Here is a 25,403-nt window from a genome sequence, read left to right as displayed (position 1 = left end):
ATCCTTCCCGGTTACTGACCCTTGGACTGTCTTCCGCCTTGAACCTTCGCTGCCTGCCTCGACCCGGATTGGACATTGACTACCCCTCTTGGATTATCCCTAAACTTGTACCGCGTTTCTGGGCTGTCAGCTGCTTACTGCCAGTGGGTTCCTCACCCCACTACTGGCTCCCTGGGACGTTTGACAGTAATGTGGTCAAGTCAGGGGTTGCAGGCCAGGTGCAGCAAGAGAAGATGGAATAAACACAAGTTCAGTGCTTGAACAGGTTTGTTGGTTACTTATCTCTCAATTAGACCACAAATCCGTATGCCCATTACCTGGCAGGTAGGTGCAAACCAGCAGATATAGGCATCTTAACTACAATGAGTGTGAGGGATTGGTAGGCTCTATTAGTGCCTGTGCACAGAACAAGTCCAGCAGCCAGGCAAACATGCTGCTCATGGTCCACCTATGACTTGAAGTTTAGACATGATCACAGGGGTGACAGGTGCAGTGGCCAATAGGATGGCATTATTTCCCTGTACCCTATGATCTGGCTCCTGAAATCTTCCAACAAGAAAGGAGAAGTGGGTGAGCAAAGACAAAGGGAAGGACATTTGAGTCACATGTGACAGCCAGTGCCAATGTGGCAGGCTAATGTTCTAGAAAAAGCAATGTGCGTGTGGAAATTGGTAGGAGTTTCTGCTGTGATATTTTTAGTGCTGGTATGTATGAGTATGTGCGGTATATAAAGTGCTCATATATATTCATGTACAGTATATTTTCTGCTGGTATATATTGGCATGTGCAATATACAGTATTCATTGCTCATATACACTCACCTAAAGAATTATTAGGAACACCATACTAATACGGTGTTGGACCCCCCTTTGCCTTCAGAACTGCCTTAATTCTACGTGGCATTGATTCAACAAGGTGCTGATAGCATTCTTTAGAAATGTTGGCCCATATTGATAGGATAGCAGCTTGCAGTTGATGGAGATTTGAGGGATGCACATCCAGAGCACGAAGCTCCCATTCCACCACATCCCAAAGATGCTTTATTGGGTTGAGATCTGGTGACTGTGGGGGCCATTTTAGTACAGTGAACTCATTGTCATGTTCAAGAAACCAATTTGAAAAGATTCAAGCTTTGTGACATGGTGCATTATCCTGCTGGAAGTAGCCATCAGAGGATGGGTACTTGGTGGTCATGAAGGGATGGACATGGTCAGAAACAATGCTCAGGTAGCCCGTGGCATTTAAACGATGGCCAATCGGCACTAAGGGGCCTAAAGTGTGCCCAGAAAACATCCCCCACACCATTACACCACCACCACCAGCCTGCACAGTGGTAACAAGGCATGATGGATACATGTTCTCATTCTGTTTACGCCAAATTCGGACTCTACTATTTGAATGTCTCAACAGAAATCGAGACTCATCAGACCAGGCAACATTTTTCCAGTCTTCAACAGTCCAATTTTGGTGAGCGTGCAAATTGTAGCCTCTTTTTCCTATTTGTAGTGGAGATGAGTGGTTCCCGGTGGGGTCTTCTTCTGTTGTAGCCCACCTTTCTTTCCCATTCTGACATTCAGTTTGGAGTTCAGGAGATTGTCTTGACCAGGACCACAACCCTACATGCATTGAAGCAACTGTCATGTGATTGGTTGACTAGATAATCGCATTAATGAGAAATAGAACAGGTGTTCCTAATAATTCTTTAAGTGAGTGTATATTCACTTGCAATATATGCACTGCTGGTATATACTGATGTGTGTGGTTTATTACCGTAAATAAAAAAAATAAGTACTAGTAAATATGTACTAAGTACAGGCTCTGATGAAGGTTTCCAACTTTAAAGCACTGCAAGAAAAAGGACTCAAGTTATATTCAAGCTTATTATGATAATATTGATTGCACTAATAAATGCAAAATGTTTTTCCACTGTTTTTCCCAACATGTTTACAGGTTATGCAATGTTCAAGTACTTATGCCCATTGTATGGACTCTTTTACAGGTGCCAATTGTGAAATTGCACTAACTTTTGCACTTAGCCAGATCAGTAGCACCTTGCTTCTTTGTCACTTCGCTTTGCAGCTCTGTTCTCTTTATACAGACTGCCTCTGCGGATACTAATACTTATGGCCTACTCTTGGTGCAAGGGTATGACAAGTGGTAAGTCCCAGGCAGGTCCAGAAACTACAAGGGTATCCCCGCTGCTTCGCAAATAGTTAGGGGAATAATATACCCCTCTTTCCTGTTTGTTATGTGTGCCAGGATTGGTAATGGGAATACTAAAGCCCCCACCCTGGTATGTCTTCCAGGAGTTTCATGGGGTTATTATAACCTCCTCCTGTAAATGCCAGAAGCGTTTGGAGAAACTGATTCATCCCCCTTCTGTGCCTTTGCCTAAGGTATGGCGCCTCCGCCTTTGAGCCATTTAGCTAGCCTTAGTCACCATAGTGATAGTGCTATAAGCCTTAATTTTGACTTTGGTGCAGGGAAGGGAATACAGGATAAAGCCACCCTTCTATTTGCGGGTATTTCATTACACAATAGTGGCATTACAAAGTAAAGACGCCCCCATGCTTTCTTTGGTATCCGTGGACAATACTTCAAAGTCAGTCAGTAGTGATTGCTTAGTGCAGACTGTTGGTTCACTGGGTATACCGAGAGGGAAACTGTTAATAAGACACCCTACTCATGCAGGCAGGAACCTTAGGGTAGCCGTTATATGTTTGTCTTTGGATGTCTTTATGTGTACTTCATGCAGCACTTTGTATTAAATTGGGTACCCCAGAGCTTAATCCTCTTATCCTAAGCACAAACCGAGGTCAGCTTGACTCAAAGTAAGGGGAAATGTAACATCCAAGAGTTGTGTTACTACACACCTCTACCCAACTACTATCTTCTAAGAGCCATTATAATGTCATCAGATATAATTTATATTATGTCTTCCACAAATGTGCATATAAACCTATGTTAAATGCAATTGTTCCTGTAATTTGCCTGGTTACCAGTAGGTGGCAGCAACTGCTTGGCAAGTACATAGTTTAGTGTTTAGTGAATATAGGCTCAAATGGAATATTCCAGCCCAGCTCCCTCTCTGTGAGCGAAGTGGGCTGTTCCTATATCCTGCAGCATGTGTGGAGAAGGAAGTTAGAGTCAGTTTAGCCTCCCCCTGCTAGGGGAAGGCTGTGTGATAGCATTCAGGAGATCCCCCTGCATAGAGACGACAGCAAGGACCTTGTCTCGGCTGAGACTTGGTCATATCCCCAGTCTGAGAACCTTCAGCTCAGCTGGATGAAGAAAGCAGAAACTACAACCTCCAGAGTTCCAGGAAGAAAGCATCCCCTGAGAATCTATCTGTGAGTCAAGTCCAAAGACCTAGGAGAAGCCTATTCCTCCTCAGCTAGTCTGTTCCCCACACAGCAGAGGTCACATTTAAAGCAGAAGTATTTATTCCTACCAATCATTGCCAAAACCTGCTGGGACTGAGACCAAAGCTGTATACTGTTTGGATTCAAGTTACTTCAATCAAAGAAGCATTTGAACTTCATCTAAAGGTCTGGACATCATTTAATCTGCAAAATTCCTCTATTACTCCTACTATCACTACACTCAAATGTATTACAAGTGAGCCAGGTGCAGGAGTCCAGCTATACCCAGGTAGGAGACACCATTGACACAATTATTAATATCTTACAGAGACATTATAGGCCATTACACCACTCTGGCATTCCTAGTCTGGGACGTGCATTATAACACCTTGGAAGGGCCCAGGCATAGTACCCTGCGTACGCTGTAATTGGCGTCATGACAAATACAGAACTTTAATAGCCCGTATCCTGGCCATTGCATATTATCCCTGTAATGTGCTTATTATCTCTGTACTGTGACATCACTATGTGTATTAGTCCTGTACTGGGACATTACTGCTTTTACTATCTCTGTGCTGTGTCATCACTGTGTATATTATCCCTGTGCTGTGACATCACTGTGTTTATTAGCTCTGTACTGTGACATCACTGTGTTTATTATGTCTGTACTGTGACATCACTGTGTTTATTATGTCTGTACTGTGACATCACTGTGTTTATTATCCCTGTACTGTGACATCACTGTGTTTATTATCCCTGTACTGTGACATCACTATGTGTATTATCCCTGTACTGTGACATCACTGTGTGTATTATCCCTGTACTGTGACATCACTGTGTTTATTATGTCTGTACTGTGACATCACTGTGTTTATTATCCCTGTACCATGACATCACTGTGTTTATTCTCCCTGCGCTGTGACATCACTGTGTTTATTAGCTCTGTACTGTGACATCACTGTGTTTATTATCCCTGTACTGTGACATCACTGTGTTTATTATGTCTGTACTGTGACATCACTGTGTTTATTATACCTGTACTGTGACATCACTGTGTTTATTATGTCTGTACTGTGACATCACTGTGTTTATTATACCTGTACTGTGACATCACTGTGTTTATTATCCCTGTTCTGTGACATCACTGTGTGTATTATCCTGTACTGTGACATCGCTGTGATTATTATCTGTCAGTGCCCATGGTATTGATTTCAGAATAAAAAAAATAGTACTGCTGATAATCACAGATTTCAGGTGCTTGTTTCGTGGGTAACTGGTGGCATCTTTCACATTGTTATTCCTGGATATTTACCCCAAACTTTGGTCTGTGTAAATGGCCATTTCTTTGTCCTGTTAAACATTCCTAGCTTTATTATTTTTGCTTCAACAAGTCAGCTTCCTATATTGTTTAAATTTGAAAAATGTATTTGTCACCAGCCTACAAGATTTATATAGCTGTTAAAAACAGGAGAGGTTTCATGTGACAAATACTCCATTATTTAAACACGTTTCCATTTGTTAAAAAATAATTACCCTGTACAGCCCTATTGTTAATTGTAAGCCTGGGCTCTTTACATGCTCCGGTAATAATAACTGTGGTCTAACCGAGATAATATTAGCACTAGGGCTGGAAATGTAATCATAGGTTTGTGATAATTTGTTCATGCTTTAGTGGTGGTCAACCTGAGCTTACAAATGTGTTATACCCGTATTTCCCATTGTAATCATTTTCTTTACGCATGGGACATTACTCATAGTCTATTATTAAAATGAACATTTTCTGCAATACAGAAAGTACCAAACTAAACCAATAAAAAAGGACATTTTCATTCAATATTAAAAAAAATTATATAGAATAACTTCTGATAGTCCAGGATTCTAATAGTCAGTTTTTATCTATATATATATATCTGAAGATAAGGGCTTATGCAAATGACTGCATCCATTTTGCGGTGCATGCTGCCATTTTTTTTCACACTCCTCTAGAAATTTCCCATCCTTGTCTGCAAAATGGACAAGAGTTCTGGGGCTGTTCAACGGACGTGCAGGATGCGGACAGCACACAGAGTGCTGACCACATCTTTTGCGGCCCTGTTGAAATGAATGGGTCGGCCTCCGATCCGCAAAAAATTATGATCGTATGTGGACAGAAAACTTCAGCCGTGTGCATGATGCCTAAAGGACGAGATTTATCAAGACCTGTCCATGCTTTGCTGCTATTGATATCCCCAGTGTTGCCAAAGGATTGGGCCTAATTCATGTCGTCCATCATAAATTAATCACAGACTTCAGCAGTCCATGTGCCTAAATGGAATTCTATGGCACCTCCAAATTGGCTCCCCTTATGTCATGACAAATGGTCAAATGATGCAAAGGGATGCAAAAGTCTTCGCTGTGGCCAGTGATTGGCTGTGGCGATGTCAAACCGGAAGCTGACATCGAGGGAGCCCAGCAGAGCATCACAGGCCTGGAAGAGAAGGAGCATGGGAGTCAGCACCAGGAAACAGGTAAGTCATCTTTCCTTTACAGGTCCGGCCAAGTGGTGTGTGTGGGGGGGTTGCCAAAAAAAACATTCTTGCACAACCCCTTTAACTAATCCATCTCTGGTAATATAGTTAATGAAAAACAGAGAAGAGGGGAATGCAGCTGCACGTTCTCTCCTTAAGGACACAGTGTCATTTTTTCATGGCCATTTTTCAACCAATTGTGCATCTATTTTCTGCTCATCCAAACGTTTTTAATGGCTGTTTTGCATCCATTTTTTTAATGATCATTAAAAATGGATAAATTTCATTGTAATTTTTTTTTTTTTGCAGCAAAAAAAATCACTCACCTCATCCACTTGCAGACGCAGAGGCAGTCGCTCCTCTCTTGATTGTGAAGGATCTGTGCTAAGCATCACAGCGTGCTCCAAGCAGGATCACGCGGTGACGTCATCACGCTGAGCGCAGGTCCTTCACAATCAAGAGTGAAGTAACTGCCTCTGTGTCTGCAAGTGGAGGGGGTTAGTGATTTTATTACACTCCTAAAAGGCCATATTGTACTAGCGTACCCGTTTTTAACGGCTGTTGAAAACGTTCCGATGGATTTCAATGGGGTCCGTCTGGCCGTTATTCACTGACTGTTAAAAGGCCATGTAAATAGCACCATAAACTTTAATTGTTGCTAAAAATGGACATGTTTAACATTCATGTGCATGTAGCCTAATTATGTGTGTGTGTGTGCGAGGTTGCCTGTTTTGAGAAAGAGATTTCTCTATCTGTAACCCTTTGTTTGCACATGCTCTGTGTATGACCTCTCGCTCTTTCTCCATCTTTTTCATCATATCATTAATCTCTACCCTGTACTCTATAATCTTCTTGTAGCTATAACTGCGACTATAGACTAGTAGCCTGGTGCTGATGTCCTCTACCATATTATCATCCCAATAGGAAATTATTTTCAGAAACACTAAATGAGATCTATTTTGCATTCATATCACGCTCGCAAATAATTGTACGTACAAAAAAAAAATCTCACAAACAGGCTTCTGACAGAAATAGCATATTCTAATTATTTTCAGATGGTACCGGAGCAAATGATCTGCACTCGAGTGAATCTGATTTGAAAATAGGCATCTAAAGGCGATGATGCTGATCCTCTTCCCAGTTGAAGCAAAAGCTCATGTTTTTAAGAGAAAAAAAAATCCCCCCAGGAATCTATGTTCAGGAATATCACAATGGCTCCTGATGCCGTACTCTCTTACCCATGGATGGTCTGTTAGCAATAAATTTAAATGAAGTAATCATTTCCTTAGTGTTTTGTTATCTCATTTTTATTTGTAGCTATTTTTAATTGCGGTCAATTATGCCCTTGTCACTAAAATCATTGGATAGTATAGCAAAATGACTTACAATCTGACATACAGTCAGGTCCATAAATATTAAGACATCGACACAATTCTAACATGTTTGGCTCTATACACCACCACAATGGATTTGAAAAATGAAACGAACAAGATGTGCTTTAACTGCAGACTGTCAGCTTTAATTTGAGAGTATTTACATCCAAATCAGGTGAACGGTGTAGGAATTACAACAGTTTGCATATGTGCCTCCCACTTGTTAAGGGACCAAAAGTAATGGGACAATTGGCTTCTCAGCTGTTCCGTGGCCAGGTGTGTGTTATTACCTCATTATTCCAATTACAATGAGCAGATAAAAGGTTCAGAGTTCATTTCAAGTCCGCTATTTGCATTTGCAACCTGTTGCTGTCAACTCTCAAGATGAACTCCAAAGAGCTGTCACTATCAGTGAAGCAAGCCATCATTAGGCTGAAAAAACACAACAAACCCATCAGAGAGATGGCAAAAACATTAGGTGTGGCCAAAACAACTGTTTGGAACATTCTTAAAAAAAAGGAACGCACCGGTGAGCTCAGCAACACCAAAAGACCCGGAAGACCACAGAAAACAACTGTGGTGGGTAACCGAAGAATTCTTTCCCTGGTGAAGAAAACACCCTTCACAACAGTTGGCCAGATCAAGAACACTCTCCAGGAGGTAGGTGTATGTGTGTCAAAGTCAACAATCAAGAGAAGACTTCACCAGACTGATTACAGAGGGTTCACCACAAGATGTAAACCATTGGTGAACTTCAAAAACAGGAAGGCCAGATTAGAGTTTGCCAAATGACATCTAGAAAAGCCTTCACAGTTCTGGAACAACATCCTATGGACAGATGAGACCAAGATCAACTTGTACCAGAGTGATGGGAAGAGAAGAGTATGGAGAAGGAAAGGAACTGCTCATGATCCTAAGCATACCACCTCATCAGTGAAGCATGGTAGTGGTAGTGTCATGGCGAGGGCATGTATGGCTGCCAATGGAACTGGTTCTCATGTATTTATTGATGATGTGACTGCTGACAAATGCAGCAGGATGAATTCTGAAGTGTTTCAGGCAATATTATCTGCTCATATTCAGCCAAATGCTTCAGAAACTCATTGGACGGCGCTTCACAGTGCAGATGGACAATGACCCAAAGCATACTGCAAAAGCCACTAAAGAGTTTTTTAAGAGAAAGAAGTGGAATGTTATGCAATGGCCAAGTCAATCACCGGACCTGAATCCGATTGAGCATGCATTTCACTTGCTGAAGACAAAACTGAAGGGAAAATGCCCCAAGAACAAGCAGGAACTGAAGACAGTTGCAGTAGAGGCCTGGCAGAGCATCATAAGGGATGAAACCCAGCGTCTGGTGATGTCTATGCGTTCCAGACCTCAGGCTGTAATTGACTGCAAAGGATTTGCAACCAAGTATTAAAAAGTGAAAGTTTGATTTATGATTATTATTCTGTCCCATTACTTTTGGTCCCTTAACAAGTGGGAGGCACATATGCAAACTGTTGTAATTCCTGCACCGTTCACCTGATTTGGATGTAAATACCCTCAAATTAAAGCTGACAGTCTGCAGTTAAAGCACATCTTGTTTGTTTTATTTTAAATCCATTGTGGTGGTGTATAGAGCCAAAATTGGTAGAATTTTGTCGATATCCCAAAATTGATGGACCTGACTGTAGTTGTTGTCCCCTATTAGGTGCCGAATTTTCAATTATTCAGGATTATAAATGGTCCATAGAACTTTATTATTAAAAGAGTCAGGATAGGCCATCAGTATCAGATTAGTGGGAGTCGCCGCTGCTTATCAGCTGTTCGAAGGGGCTGCGGATGCTGATGGAAGGAAGCTCCATGTCCTGCATTGCTTCTACTAAGTACCCAATAGATCCCAATAGGTCACAGTGCTCTAACGACTGTTGATCGGTGGGGGGTGCCAATCTGATTTTGATGGCCGAACAATATTCTTAAACCAGAAAACTCGTCGAACCTCATGTAGTATTCCCTGACATATATTGACAGAAGGATCCAATGTATTCTACCTTCCCTCCCTTTAACCACTTAGATGCTACAAACAGCTTTAAGTGCAGCATCTAAGGCAGGCATCCTCAAACTGCGGCCCTCCAGCTGTTGTAAAACTACAACTCCCACAATGCCCTGCTATAGGCGGATACCTGTAGGCTGTTCAGGTATGCTGGGAGTTGCAGTTTTGCAACAGCTGGAGGGCCGCAGTTTGAGGATGCCTGATCTAAGGGGTCAGATCTTAGTTATCTCAAGTCCTGGTTATTGGAGACAGTGTAATACAGGCTGGCACCTGCAACTGACGCATGGGCACAGCTCCTGAGTGCACCGTAATAGCATGGCCGCTCGTTCATACCACTGCCCTGAATGTAGTTCTATAGATAATTATTCAGGGCTGGAAGGGGTTAAATTAATAAATTACAAGGTATTCTGTATCTGCTCCCACAGAACTATACTGTATGTCCATCTGCTCAGCATATCCTGCTCTGTAACCTGTGACTGCAGATCAGACAAGATGTTCAATGTGACACGTTCCCTTTAAATAAGCTTAAAGAGGTTCTCCTGGAATAATGACATTTTGTCAAGCGCCAGCAGCCTGCCTATCGGAACAAAAGATTAATACTTACCTGCTCCCTGCCTCTCTGGTCCCCCGCTCTGCCACCGATGTGCCCTTGTTCCGATCCCCGCAGTGTTGACATCCGCAGCGGCATGGGCATGGTCACATGCTCTGCTGCAGCCAGTTACTGGCTTCAGAGGTGACATGGTCACATCAGCTACGTCACTGCTAAAGACTATTTATTTATTCATTTATTTATACAGTGCTGTGGAATAGGTTGGCGCTATATAAATGAATAAATAACTAGATCTAAGCGCAGTTCAGTAAAACAGAAGCAACATTAATACCAAGTGTAAAATATGTAACAAATTTTAGTCAATGCTGTAATTAGAAAGGATAATGATATGCCACGTTATACTGTAGATTCGACCAAAAGTGCAGTTGGTCCAGGGTCTCCATCATTTACAAAGCTAAACCACCTCAGTCATGTGGCTGTCATGGTGTTATTCAGACACTATGTAACACTCTTAGACTACTTTCACACTAGCGGCAGGACGGATCCGATAGGCTGTTCACCCTGTTGGAGCCGTCCTGCCGCTATTTCGCCGTGCCGCCGGACCGCCGCTCCATCCCCATTGACTATAATGAGGACAGGGGTGGAGCTCCGGCGCAGCATGGCAGTTCGCGGTGAGAGGTCATCGAACTAAAAGTCGGACATGCAGTACTTTTAGTCCGGCGGCCTTTTGCCATACACTGCCGTGCTGCGCCGGAGCTCCGCCCCTGTCCCCATTATAGTCAATAGGGACGGAGCGGCAGTCCGGCGGTACGGCGAAATAGCGGCAGGATGGATCCGACAGGGTGAACAGCCTGTTGGATCCGTCCTGCCGCTAGTGTGAAAGTAGCCTTAGATAAGCACAGTGAGATACTGTCATGCTGGTGACAGATTCTCTTTAACTAGCAATCTCTTTACATGGGACAACGATCTAGCAGATTGTCAGGATGGAAGCGTTCCTTCCCGATAATCTGCTAGCGGAGGAGACCGGTGCATTTACATGCAGCAATCTCCTCCAGAGCATGGGGAAGAGCGATCGATAATGCCATTGACTCATTGTTTCCCAGCAGCAGATTGCAGTTACCCAGCACATCTTCCACTGGGAAATAATGATCTTTTGTGCTGCACAAAACATACAATTACTTGATGAACAAGCGTTTTGCCTGTTCATTGGGTAATCGGCGGTCCATTTACACCGCCAGATCATTGCTAACGAGTGTTACTAGTAATCTGTTCAATTAATGGCCTGTGTAAAGGGTCCTTTACTGTAAAGAATCCTTTCTCATATTGAAATCACCTTTCCTCCAAACATAAAGAATGTCCCCTAGTGCTTTGTAACATGGTAACATAGTAACATAGTACATAGTACATATCCTGCAAGTTGATCCAGAGGAAGGGAAAAAAAAAACTGTGAGGTAGAAGCCATTTATTTTACCCCACTTGAGGGGGGAAAAATTCCTTCCCGACTCCAATCAGGCAAACAGAATAACTCCCTGGATCAACGACCCCTCTCCAGTAGCTATAGCCTGTAATATTATTACGCTCCAGAAATACATCCAGGCCCCTCTTGAATTCCTTTATTGTACTCACCATCACCACCTCCTCAGGCAGAGAGCTCCATAGTCTCACTGCTCTTACTGTAAAGAATCCTCTTCTATGTTTGTGTACAAACCTTCTTTCCTCCAGACGCAGAGGATGTCCCCTCGTCACAGTCCTGGGGATAAATAGATGATGGGTGAGATCTCTGTACTGACCCCTGATATATTTATACATAGTAATTAGATCTTTTTTCTAAAGTGAATGTCCCTAATTTTGATAATCTTTCAGGGTACTGTAGTTGCCCCATTCCAGTTATTACTTTAGTTGCCCTCCTCTGAACCCTCTCCAGCTCTGCTATGTCTGCCTTGTTCACAGGAGCCCAGAACTGTACACAGTACTCCATGTGTGGTCTGACTAGTGATGTGTAAAGTGGTAGGACTATGTTCTCATCACGGGCATCTATGCCCCTTTTGATGCAACCCATTATCTTATTGGCCTTGGCAGCAGCTGCCTGACACTGGTTTCTACAGCTTAGTTTGTTGTTTATTAAAATTCCTAGGTCCTTTTCCATGTCAGTGTTACCCAGTGTTTTATCATTTAGTATGTACGGGTGACTTGCATTATTTCTTCCCATGTGCCTAACCTTAGTCAGTGTTAAACCTCATCTGCCACTTATCCAGATCCATCTGTAGCAGTATACAGTCCTCTTCCTCTGTTTGGAATAAAATAGGTTGTGCCAGATCCTTGTATTGACCACACATGTATTTATACATGTTAATAAGATCAACGGCAGAAGGTTGATGAGAGCTGAAGAAGACCGCTGTAGGATCTGATTTATTGCTTTGTTCTGTATTGCCTAAGTACTTCTTCACTACAGTGTGTGTTATTGATGAATAGGCTTTGTAGGATTAGGGCACTCGGGTGTTACAAAGTCTTCTTCAGCCTCGGCATCATGGTATTTGTCATGTGCTATTGACACAGGGGCTGTTTGGTTAACATAACCATTCAGGACATAACCAATCATTCAGAAAATAAAGGCCTACCGACATGAGCTGATTGATTAGGGGATTATCGAGAATGAGCCACAAAATCACAATCATTGCCTGCTCACCAACAGAGGTAAATACTGCATCTACATGCAGCATTTTCCCCCACTGTATTAACAAAATCAAGAGAAGGGAGAGAAGTGCAGGAACAAGAACAATGATAAGGTATGTGTCAGCAAAGCTTTTTTTTACAGAGTTAGATTTTTACTTCAGCGATTTTTTTCAATTCATCATGTTACATATGAAATAATACATATGGAAATGCACTTCATACAATCAAACATGACAAAATATTTGTAGTAGAGGAATTAATTGTTCCCTTCAATCAACAGGGGTAAGGATGTTGGCCATGATGTGGATCTCTTAATTACGTGTCCTAGAAGAGGAGCTGAGAAAAATATTTTGCACAACACCATCAATGTACTAAAAAATCAGGTAAGACATCCAAAGTATCTATCTATTTATCTATCTAGAAAAAACAGCAGCACAGTCAATAAGGAAAAGGGTGCAATCCCTCAGGGGCCCTGGGCAACTGTCCCACTGAATATCCAACAAGCGAAAGATGAGGCAGCACAGTAATCACGTGAGTAATATAATGATTACATGATCGTGTAAAAAAAAAAAAATTATCAAAAGAAGTGCATAATCCTGATCATAACAATAAAACATGAAGGACGTGATCTACGTATAGATGATTCCCATAGGGTGATGTTAAAAACAGCGAAGTATGCATATTAGTTCATAAAAACAATTCATCTGAGGCAAGATGATGTAATCAGCAGCATTAGCTAGCATGATTACATAGTGAATAGAAAGGCATATATACATACATCAAACTGTCACCATGTGGGTTCCATAGACTAAGGGGCACTTTCATTAAAACCAGTGTTTTAGATGCCAGTTTTAATAAAGCCCCTTTGCTGGCAGTGGATCTTCCTCAATTATGTAGTGGCTCCGGCCTCTCCAAAACTTTGGCGCATCTAGCATCAGTTCTAAATGTAAGACAGCTTCTGAGCTGTCTTACATTTAGACCATTTTCAACGCCTAAACCGGGTGTAGAAAATTATGAATGAGACAGGCCTCCCGGCCCTTCCCCTCGCACAGTTTTAGACTTGCCGTGAGTGGGGGCGAAGTCATAGATAGCAGGCCAACTAAACATAGAAACATAGAATGTGTCGGCAGATAAGAACCCTTTGGCCCATCTAGTCTGCCCAATATACTAAATACTATGGATAGCCCCTGGCCCTATCTTATATGAAGGATGGCCTTATGCCTATCCCATGCATGCTTAAACTCCTTCACTGTATTTGCAGCTACCACTTCTGCAGGAAGGCTATTTCATGCATCCACTACTCTCTCGGTAAAGTAATACTTCCTGATATTACTTTTAAACCTTTGCCCCTCTAATTTAAAACTATGTCCTCTTGTAGCAATTTTTCTTCTTTTAAATATTCTCTCCTCTTTTACCTTGTTGATTCCCTTTATGTATTTAAAAGTTTCTATCATATCCCCTCTGTCTCGTCTTTCTTCCAAGCTATACATGTTAAGGTCCTTTAATCTTTCCTGGTAAGTTTTATCCTGCAATCCATGTACCAGTTTAGTAGCTCTTCTCTGAACTCTCTCCAAAGTATCAATATCCTTCTGGAGATATGGTCTCCAGTACTGAGCCCAATACTCCAAATGAGGTCTCACTAGTGCTCTGTAGAGCGGCATAAGCACCTCCCTCTTTCTACTGGTAATTCCTCTTGCTATACACCCAAGCATTCTGCTAGCATTTCCTGCTGCTCTGTGACATTGTCTGCCTACCTTTAAGTCTTCTGAAATAATGATCCCTAAATCCCTTTCCTCAGATACTGAGGTTAGGACTGTATCACTGATTTTATATTCTGCTCTTGGGTTTTTACATCCCAGGTGCATTATCTTGCACTTATCAACATTAAGTTTTAGTTGCCAGATTTTTGACCATTCCTCTAGTTTTCCTAAGTCCCTTTCCATTTGGTGTATTCCTCCAGGAACATCAACCCTGTTACAAATCTTTGTATCATCAGCAAAAAGACACACCTTACCATTGAGGCCTTTTGCAATTTCGCTGATAAAGATATTAAACAATATGGGTCCCAGAACAGATCCCTGAGGTACCCCACTGGTAACAAGACCTTGGTCTGAATATACTCCATTGACTACAACCCTCTGTTGCCTGTCCCTCAGCCACTGCCTAATCCATTCAACAATATGGGAGTCCAAGCCCAATGACTGCACTTTATTGATAAGCCTTCTGTGTGGGACAGTATCAAAAGCCTTACTAAAGTCTAGATAAGCGATGTCTACTGCACCTCCTCCATCTATTATTTTAGTCACCCAATCAAAAAAATCAATAAGATTAGTTTGACATGATCTCCCTGAAGTAAACCCATGCTGTTTTTCATCTTTCAATCCATGGGATTTTAGATGGTCCACAATCCTCTCCTTAAGTATGGTTTCCATTAATTTCCCCACTATTGATGTCAGGCTTACTGGCCTATAGTTGCCCGATTCCTCCCTACTACCTTTTTTGTGAATGGGCACAACATTTGCTAATTTCCAATCTTCTGGGACAACTCCTGTTGCCAGTGATTGGTTAAATAAATCTGTTAATGGTTTTGCTAGTTCACCGCTGAGCTCTTTTAATAGCTTTGGGTGTATCCCATCAGGCCCCTGTGACTTATTGGTATTAATTTTAGACAGTTGACTTAGAACCTCTTCCTCTGTAAAGACACATGCGTCAAAAGATTCATTAGTCTTCTTTCCTAACTGTGGTCCTTCTCCTTCATTTTCTTTTGTAAAAACTGAACAGGATTCATTGAGGCAGTCAGCTAGTTCTTTATCTTCTTCCATATACCTTCCTTCTTTAGTTTTAATTTGGTAATTCCTTGTTTTAGTTTCCTTTTTTCATTTATGTATCTGAAGAATGCCTTATCGCCTTTTTTCCCTGACTGAGCTAATTTCTCTTCTGCCTGTGCTTTAGAAGCTCTTATAACTTGTTTGGCCTCTCTCTGCCTAATCTTATAAATTTGTCTGTCATCCTCATTTTGTTTTGTTTTTATAATTCCTAAATGCTATCTTTTTGTTTTTAATGATTTTGGCCACTTCTGCTGAGTACCACAGTGGTCTCTTCCTTTTTTTGCTTTTACTGACAAGCCTAATGCAATTTTCTGTTGCCTTCAATAGTGCCACTTTTAAGTAGTCCCATTTCTCCTGGACTCCAATGAAACTGTTCCAGTCTGATAGGGACTCGTATACCACTAATCTAATTTTAGAAAAGTCAGTTTTTCTAAAATCTAAAACTTTAGTTTTTGTGTGGTGTGACTCAGTCACTGTACTTATAGTAAACCACACTGACTGGTGATCACTAGATCCCAAGCTTTCCCCTACAGTAATATCAGATACCAAATTCCCATTTGTGAATACTAAATCTAAAATGGCCTCCTTCCGGGTTGGCTCCTCCACTACTTGCTGTAGAGATAATCCCAGTAGGGAATTTAGAATATCTGTACTCCTGGCAGAACTAGCTATTTTGGTTTTCCAGTTTACATCTGGAAGATTGAAGTCTCCCATAATGATAACTTCCCCCTTCAATGTCATTTTAGCTAGTCAGTACAGGCCCATGTCTAATTGGCAGTGTTGTTAAATTGGCGGTGCGGGGCCGTAGAGACACTGGGCAGATTGCCTCATGACACTAGTGCCCATAATCCAGTCTGGTGGGGGGGGGGGGGGGGGCACATTTATATTGTACCCATACCAGGTGGAAGGCAATACCACTTAGATGATAAGGAGAAGAAAGATGTGAATGAAACCGCTCCTGGGCCAGGGGACACAGGGTCCGGAAAAGAATGAAAAGGGTAAGTAAACAAATAAACATGAAAGATGAACAATGAGGACCTGGCATGATATATTACATCCTAACAGCTCAGAGGACTAGGGAAATTACCATACATGGACCGCCGAGAGACACCACACTAGTCATACACCCCAAGTTTAAAATCCACATTTAACCCATGGGGCTTAAGCGTGTTGAGTTTAAAAATCCATCTAAGCTGTCTGTGAAGCTACCAGCTGTCTCCAGCACTTCCATAGACATGAATGCCTTTAACAATGAGACTTAAGGGAAGGGGTTAGGTTGAGAATTTGACAGCAGAAAAGCTAGATGGACCCCTGGGTGCGCATTTACAACCAACTGCTTCTTCCATTTCACGGGGACTGTACGGGGTACAGGACCCCTGTTGGGCAGACTAGATGGGTTGGGCAGACTAGATGGGCCAAATGGTTCTTATCTGCCGACACATTTTATGTTTCTATCACTGGGGGTCCCAGCAGTAGGGTCCCTACTGATCTAATAGTTATCCCCTATCCTAATGACTTTCTCTAACCAGAATAGCCCTTTTAGTTATTAGGGCATATACTGTATCGTGGGATCCAGCAGAAGCTTGAAAGCAGCTACATAATGTAGGTTAATGGAGAAAATAATGTAAAATAACAAAAACAGCAAAGCAGAACAAAGTAGAAGCAGAATGTCATGTTAGGTTTCACCTGTTCTCTCTCCCTGCTTCTAGCAGTAAGCTGTCATGCCAAATTAATTTTCTGTGAACTAATTTCTTTCCAAGGGTCGTCTTCTTTTTTATGATATAATTGAATCAACATTTGATGACACAAAGCTCCCTAGCAGAAGAGTGGATGCTCTCGATCATTATCAGAAGAGTTTTATAATACTGAAACTTTTGAAAAAAGAAGTTAAGGCTCAAATCCCAGAAGATGATGGCTGGACAGAGCCTGAAGATACTTATCCTAGAGACTGGAAGGCTGTTCGGGTTGACCTAGTAATATCTCCACAAGAACAATACGCCTTTGCACTCCTTGGATGGACAGGCTCTCCGGTAAGATATAAAAATGTATTATATTATGAACAGTTGAAACATCGGATTGATACACATTATCCAGCTGAATTAAGAACATCCATGATCAGTAATTGAACAGTATAAGCAATCTATTTGCAGTTGTAACCCTCCTATACATGTTTATGTGATTGATAAGAGGATCTTTCAGTAATATTTTCACCACTCACTTTGAGTTATGCATAGAGTGAGTATACACAGTACTATCAAGAGAAATAAAAATGTCATGAACCCTAAGGTCACTTTTCTACAGCATGAGGACTAACCTCTCACTTGCTACCTTCAACTTTAGTTTATTTCCAAGTAAACATTACAGTTGCAGCAAATGTGATATGTTTACTATTCACAGGAACATTGATGAATATGACCCAATCCACTCATGACTCAAGGATGAGGAACAATCTCAGCAAACCTGAGATATACAATCTATTAAATCTCTACAACATTATAGATAGATAGTTATTTGATCAGCTGATATAAGGGTTGAAATGGTGGTGCAGAACTATAATGAATTCATAAAGGAGGCACAAAACTGACCTTCTGTCCAAAAGTATTACTGAATGGTCAAGGGAGCCCAGTTTCCCGAAATATAGAAGAAGAAAAAATTGTTCCATGATTAAAATGTTTGTCCAGCACTATTCATTTTTTAATATATGGCTCACGGGGGTAGGTTAAAAATAAAAATAAACCATACTTACTCGTTAACAATCGGATACCAGAAAAGGCTTAGCTAATCACTGGCTGCACTGTTAATGTTGGCATTCCCATTGTATTTAGCCATGACCAGGAAGTGGAGAGCAGTGGGGACCAGAGTTAGGACCAGTAGGTGGAGAACAGTGGAGAACAGAGTTAGGACCAATAAGGGGAGAGCTGTTTTTTGTATTTTTATTTTCAACTTCCCATAATCCACTTAAGCCCCATATAACTGGACAACCCTTTTCCCCTTTTCCTCATTTTTTTCTGACTCTCTGTTAACAAAAACATGACAAAAAATGCCTTGTGATCAACAATCCTTCCAAACCATTTTTTTAATCTACCGAAACTTTACAAATCCTTAGCTAACCCTCCAGGTGACCCAATAATTTCAGGTATAAGCTCCATTTACAACAACTTGCCTCAGTATCTAGACATCATTTTAGAGTAATTGGTCACCTCCCTCCACAGCTACCTTAGAGATCTGGAAAACCAATACAGGGATTGCAACAATACACCAGAAAGATTACATCTTGGTCACTCTAGATATTAAGCAATCACTTGGACTGCAATGCATTCATTACTTCCTCAGGGATGAATCCTGGAAAACCAGAGAAATTTTGAGCTCATATTATTGAGCAATTATTTCCTCTTCTACAGTGAAATTTTCGATGTAGCAGTTGGTACCACAATGAGTACCCAAGTAACACTGAGCTTCACAAATTTATTTATGGGTCACTTCACAGCTCTACATAATCTAGAAAACTTATACTGTAATAACATTGGATCTGTTATTGATGACCTATCCTGAAAACCAGTCATCAATATCTGTAGACCAGTTAACCCCCTTTGATTCTGTTACTGTACATATTCCCAATCAAATACAGAAAGAAATACAGTATTTTTCATTCTCACTCCCTAGAATATTATAATGTAAAGTGAAGCTGACTAAAGAAATGACTTTCACATGAAAAATTGCCTGTGTAGAAGAAATATGTTTTCATTTAGGACATACCTGGTGCAACCCATCTTTGTCTTATGTTATTACAAGGCGCTGTTTAGAAACACAATTATAAGGCAATCAGTATATACCCCATTCTATTACCATCAAGAAACCCTGATTAAATTGTAAGTTCTTGCAAGAGGAAATGGAATGTGCCTCTAGAGCTCTGTCTTACACAATGTTATTATCATTTACTCCATAAAAATGAAATCCTGCACATGTACAGAATCGCACCCTCCCCTAAACAGATGCAGAACTGTGCAGGCTGTAATAAGCAGAATATACTCCACAATTAGAGGAGAGCAGGCAGGCAGAACTAACATGAGCCAGCAAAAGTGATATTGTGTTTTCCACAATCAATTTCCATAGTTATTTACATCGAAATAAGGATAACTGCTGTTTGTTTAGGGAAGGAGGGGAAGAAAATCAGTGAAATATTCATTTTAATCAGTGCAGCGTTGTACTGTGATCTTATTTTTATGTATTTTAGTATCTATCTATCTATCTATCTATCTATCTATCTATCTATCTATCTATCTGTCTTTCTGTCTATCGATCTCTCATATCTATCTATCTATCTATCTATCTATCTTACTAAAATAGAAAATGAGGCAGCACTCCGAATATAGTTAAAAGAAGTGACCTTATTTTTTCACCCATAGCAAAGAAGGTTACCGCTTTTTCACTATTTTTTGTATGCTTTCAAATTTTTTGTTATATTTTGTGGAAATTTTAAATCATGTTCTCTGAAGGATTTTGCACCCACAATAATTTTTTTCTGGTGCTGCTTACATATTCTTATCTATCTATCTATCTATCTATCTACACAAAAATGACAACACTAGAAAAGGAAAATAAAATAAAAAAAAAGGTGCAACCCAAAGGGGCCTTGACTATATCAGATACAGATTAAAAAAAAAGCAAGAAAGTAAGCAAAAGGTATTTTATTCAACTATGTGATCGCGACGTTTCAGCTCAACAGTCTTGAGAAAGGCTCTATCTATGCACAATTTTTTTTTTTTTTGCAGAATTCCAAAAAGAGAAAAGTTTATTTATTCTTCCATATACAGAAAATGGCGGTGTTTCAGTCCTATCACAGGAACTTTCTGAAATGCTGCCATATTTAGCATTTTTGTATGAATTGGGAACCTGGGATATAGATAGATAGACACAATCTGAAGCTTGAAGAAGGTCAGAATTCAGTGCCAAGAGCCACAAACAGGATATTAACATATAGGAATAAGTCACATTTATTAATATTTTGGAATAGTTTGCCTTTACTGGCAAAAAAACCCTAAAAACTGACGATGTGGATGTAGTATATTTTTACATAACCTGACTGTTCTAGTATAGCAAAGGAGAAAATGAAATGAAAAATAAACTCCCTCTAGGTTCTATTTTTTTCTCCTCTGAACTTATCTCCGCCATGACTGGCACTATGGTCAAGATTAATACATTTTACACCACTCTATTGTTGATGAGGTCCTAAGACATAGAATGAATTAGGACAGTGCTTAAAGGAGTATTTCCACCTTAGATAATTATGTTATCCACGGGATATGCCATAAATGCTTGATAGATGCAGGTTTAACCTCTGGGACCCACACCTATGTTCAGGATCTTCTGACCCATGTCAAGACTGGATGGAAAGTTGGCCAATTATGAGTCTGTTTTCTCTTTGTGGGAGTTTTGAAAACAGTTTAACTTGTCCCAGAGTTAAAACCATCATCTATGAGACATTTATGGCATATCCTGTAGATAAGAGTAAGCCTTTCCTGTTTTCTACATCTAAGACCTAATGTACTTACACAATCATGTTTATTCTAAGTTCTAACCTTTAATACATTGCTGGGTCACAACCCTGAGTGAGGGTCCATTTCACTAATTATGTTTTCTCTTAGAAACACTGATTTCTCAAAGACCTGGGGGATGTCTCATTGTAAATATTCCGATTGTCCGAAGTACTGGTGACTTCCATGCTGTATATGATGCTTTACAGAAAGGCTTAACAACTAAAATACCTATGCAATTTAGTAAAGTTACTTACCTAGTTACTGTCCATATAGGGTTGGAGAACTAAGGGTAGTAACAACCAGTACCTGAGGCTAAGGAGGCCAAAAGGTCCCTCTAAGAAAACCAGTGCTGTAAATGATGCATCATAGTTGAAGGTCTTGATAGAGAGTTATGCCTCTGGTTGTTATACCATAGAAATCTCTTGGATACTGCATCATCAAACACAGCCCCAAATCTGCATTGAGTGAAATTCAAAATGGGGAGAGTAGGTTAACAAATAAGGGTGTCCCTATGGGAACATGTGGTTGTCCTCATAAAAGGGAGTTGTCAATGACAGGAAAAAATGTTTCTGCACCAAGATACCACCTCTCAAAAGTTTGCAAGCATGGTGTATTTACTTTAAGTACCTTTTGCGAATAGCAGCCTAATCCCCTATACAATATACTCATCACCATCATCAAAAACTTCATAATTATTTTCTTCAAGAAAGTTTAATTTTCCCTTAGCAAACATTAATTCATTGTCTTGCAGTTATTTCCCAGCCTCCGTGACACACCATCCATCATTAACATCTATTTCTGCTCCCTGGACTGCCTACAGGAATCTGCAAGCCTCTCTGGTATCAAGAGGTTATAATATTCAGCTAATTAATTTCATTTTAAATGAGATTTTCACCTTGGAACACAAGTCTTCAATGAATGTTTTTTAATTTATTTTTTCCATTTTTGTAAAATTGTAATTAGAAGTAGAGAAATATATTAGGTCCTTAGGTCATTGCCGTCTTTCTAATAGTTTGTAGCTACCTCCAAGTGCTACCAAAAGTGAATTTGTATTTAATTTAATTTTTTTGTGTTTGATCCTCCTGTGGGTAATTTTTGCTCCTTAGCACTTTACTGGAGAGCCATTTAGAGTTATAGAGTCCCATCTTCTTTTGGTTGTCACGTGTAACATGGTACAAGTATAAGAAAAAACTGCTAGTGCAAAAACATTTCCATTTCCCAGCCAATGTTTTAGAATTTCCTTATATATTTCGAGGATTTTTACTATGTCACCTATCTTGTGAAAGGACAAGGGTAGGTAACAAGAGTGGAGAGACCTCCTAGACGTGGACAACCTGCTAAAATTATGCCAAAATTAAAAATCAAAAGAACTGTTGACTTCTCTAGTCTGAACTGAAGTAATTTCTCATGACTTTGATACAACTTTGATACAACAAACAGACTTCACAATATGGAATACAAGAGCAGAAACCAATTGTCTCAAAGAATATATCATACAGGACAATAACCGGCTTGATAATGTCCAAGCCTTTAAGGTATTGGAAAATATGTTCAAGTAGAACACATTAAACAGGCCCCGTCATCTCTCTTTTTTTTTTATATATATATTTTTTTTTATTCCTTTCATAATACAAAATTAAAATGCAATTTGACAATACAAAATCTGAGTTCATCAATATACACTCTACAAAGACAGTCATCATATTAAATTATAAATCACTATAAACAGAAGCAGTACAAAAATAGTAAGTAATCTGTTCTATTTTGGAGGATTACCAAATAAGCTCCATATTACTTATGCTCAGACCTCTCATTGTCTATTCAAATTATCGCCCACCTTAAGTCCACCCTCCCCTCTGAACCCCCCACACCATGATGGCTGTCTCGGTGGGCACGGTAAACGATCCCCCCTAAGGGGTATACATTATTTTTCATCTCTCTCCTCCCCCCACCACCCCACCCCCGGCCGGGCGACGGCACCGCCCATCAGCGACTGATTGTGCTACTTATTGCATATTCCTCAAACCTCTCAATCTTTACCAATAGATTTTTCCACTCAATAATATTGGGTGCTCTTTTGGAGCCCCACTCCCTTGCGATAATAACTCTTGCCGCCATAAGACCTCTTATCCCGCCATAAGACCTCTTATCCAGACCCTTTTTTCCCTAATTGATAATGGGATACTGCCCAGGACAGCCACTTCCGGTTTCAGTGAGAGGGATACTAGGGACTCTGCACTTAGGAGACCAAAAACATCTCTCCAAAAGTCGGCAGCCTCTTCTCTACATTTCCAATAGTTTAATTTTCATTCTTTGTAAATCTTACTTAGCAGTAATGGAGTCATATATGTTTTATGGATAATATTAACCTCCTTAGCGGTAATCCCGAGTGTGGCTCGGGGTTGCATTGCACTGCAGGCAGTGGGATAAACATGAGATAATTTGAACGACGCAGGGATGGATGTGGACAGCACACAGTGTTCGCGCATTTCCGGAGCGCGGCGCGAACTTCTGGCTGCAGCTCTGGAAAATTGTACCGCTCCGGGTACAAAATTTATGAAGACATTGTACCACCAGGGAGGATAAAGTAAATTATCCTAAAATTACTAGAAATCGTTGCCCTCTTTTATATTTTTATATATATATTCCCCCATTCTAATGTATTTAATCCTATATCCTTTGCCCATTTTTCCTCACTATTAAACTTTACTATTTTACCCAACCCCTTCCTTATTATCCTATACACTTGAGAGATAGTGACCCTGGTTATCGTGCGTTGATAACAAAAATCTATAAATTCATATTTTGCTGTGGTAAAATATTCCCTATTTTGTGTAGCTTCAAAAGCATGTTTTAGTTGGTAATACCGAAACCGACTCATTGAGTCTAAATTTATTCCCCGGCATAACTCTTTTAGTGCTCTTATTTCCCCATTCTTATCTAACTGTGATACATAAATGATATCATACTTCTCCCAATACTTTTATTCTACAATTATTGAAATTCTTTCATATTGCTATTACACCACAAAGGTGAAAAATGTGAAGTGTTCAAGATTCCTAGTATTCTTTTAATTTTTCCCCAAGTCAAATCAACCATTTGACATATTGGGCACTTTTTCCCTTTATTTTTAATAAATCCTGTCTCTAATATGCTAAATACATTATATTTTGGGCCGTTAAAGCCCCTTTCTAGATATTATTTTATATTATTTCCCTGGACTTGAGAGGCCAAATAATATCCCTGGAAAAAGGGAACTGATAGCCCTCCATCCTCTTTCGCTAACCAAAGATATTTTTAGTTTAGTTTTACCCATTTTTCTTCCCCAGATTAAGTCATTCAGCAGCCGTTCCAGATGGTTGAAGAAACAGTCCTCTATCCAAACTAGACAAGCTGCCAAAATATACAAAATTTTGGTAATGCAATTCTGTCCGCTTGTCCTATCGAAAACTTCTGCCAAACGCTTATTTTACTTTTACATCTAATCAACAAAGGAGAGTCATTTCGTTTTGTAAAGTCTAGGATACTTGCTCTTAGCTTTACACCCAAATATTCAAAGGATTCTATAGGTTTTAATATCCTGATTTCTGTAGAATTCGGTAAGGGTGCCTGATCAAGCGGTAACAATACTGGTTTGGCCCAGTTGATTTTATATCCCGAGATATCGCTGAACTTATATATTAGTTCCCAATATTAGATTCTCCAAGAAAATGAAAATATCATCTGCATACATACTTATCTTATCAGAGGTCCCATTCATACCAAAACCTTTAATCGTTTCATCCGATCAAATTTTAGCTGCCAGCGGTTCTATAAATAGAGCAAACAGTAAATGGGAAAGAGGACATCCCTGTCTTGTTCCTCTATACAACTCTATTTGCTCAGACCATACTCCATTAATATTTATTCTAGCTTTGGGGTGGTTATATAGAATCTGGACCCACTTGATAAAGTATTGGCCCAAATTCATCCTATGCATTACTTTCCAGATATATTCCCACTCCACCCTGTCAAATGCCTGTATCTCTCTTTCATCCTTACCCTAACTAAGTGTGATCACAGCTTCAGATAGAGATAAAGGGAGTTCACCAGTTTTGCTTAAGAGTACCTATAGTAACATTGGCAAGATTATGTCTCCATACTGGCGATAGATTTCAAATGGGAGCCCATCAGTCCCTAGAGAGGAATTTCCTAGGATGGTCTTGACAGCCTCAGATAATTCCTTTAAATCTATAGGCCGATTTAGTATTTTACATTCCTCCTCTGTTAGTTTAGGGAGATTAATGTTCTCCAAGAACTTTTCAATGTCTCCATCCTGCTGTTTATTGTTATTTATATATAAGGTTTTATAGTACTTAACGAACTGCCGCTCAATCTCCTCCGGGCACATAGTAACCACCCCATTTTCCAAACTGATATTTTTTATTCTATTGATATTTTTTTGGTTTTGGATCAAAGATGATAAAAGATTTCCAGGTTTTCCTGTCTGAGAGAAGTATTTGGCTGGCTCCTGTAAAAAAAAAACTATGTTGTTG

General features: G+C 40.2%; 1 protein-coding gene across 1 annotated transcript in view; it reads left to right on the top strand.

The window, feature by feature from the left end:
• DNTT (DNA nucleotidylexotransferase) overlaps nt 1–25,403 on the top strand; it is a 484,835-nt gene that overhangs the window by 338,914 nt on the left and 120,518 nt on the right. Inside the window, exons 8-9 of the mRNA XM_044299722.1 lie at nt 12,784–12,886; nt 17,092–17,361. Of these exons, the coding sequence (XP_044155657.1) occupies nt 12,784–12,886; nt 17,092–17,361 (373 nt within the window). The remainder of the gene's footprint in view (nt 1–12,783; nt 12,887–17,091; nt 17,362–25,403) is intronic.

This window comes from Bufo gargarizans, chromosome 6, assembly GCF_014858855.1.
Source record: "Bufo gargarizans isolate SCDJY-AF-19 chromosome 6, ASM1485885v1, whole genome shotgun sequence".
NCBI lineage: Eukaryota > Metazoa > Chordata > Amphibia > Anura > Bufonidae > Bufo > Bufo gargarizans.
The sequence above is the reverse complement of the archived record's forward strand: the minus strand, read 5'-3'. Positions and strand labels throughout refer to the sequence as shown.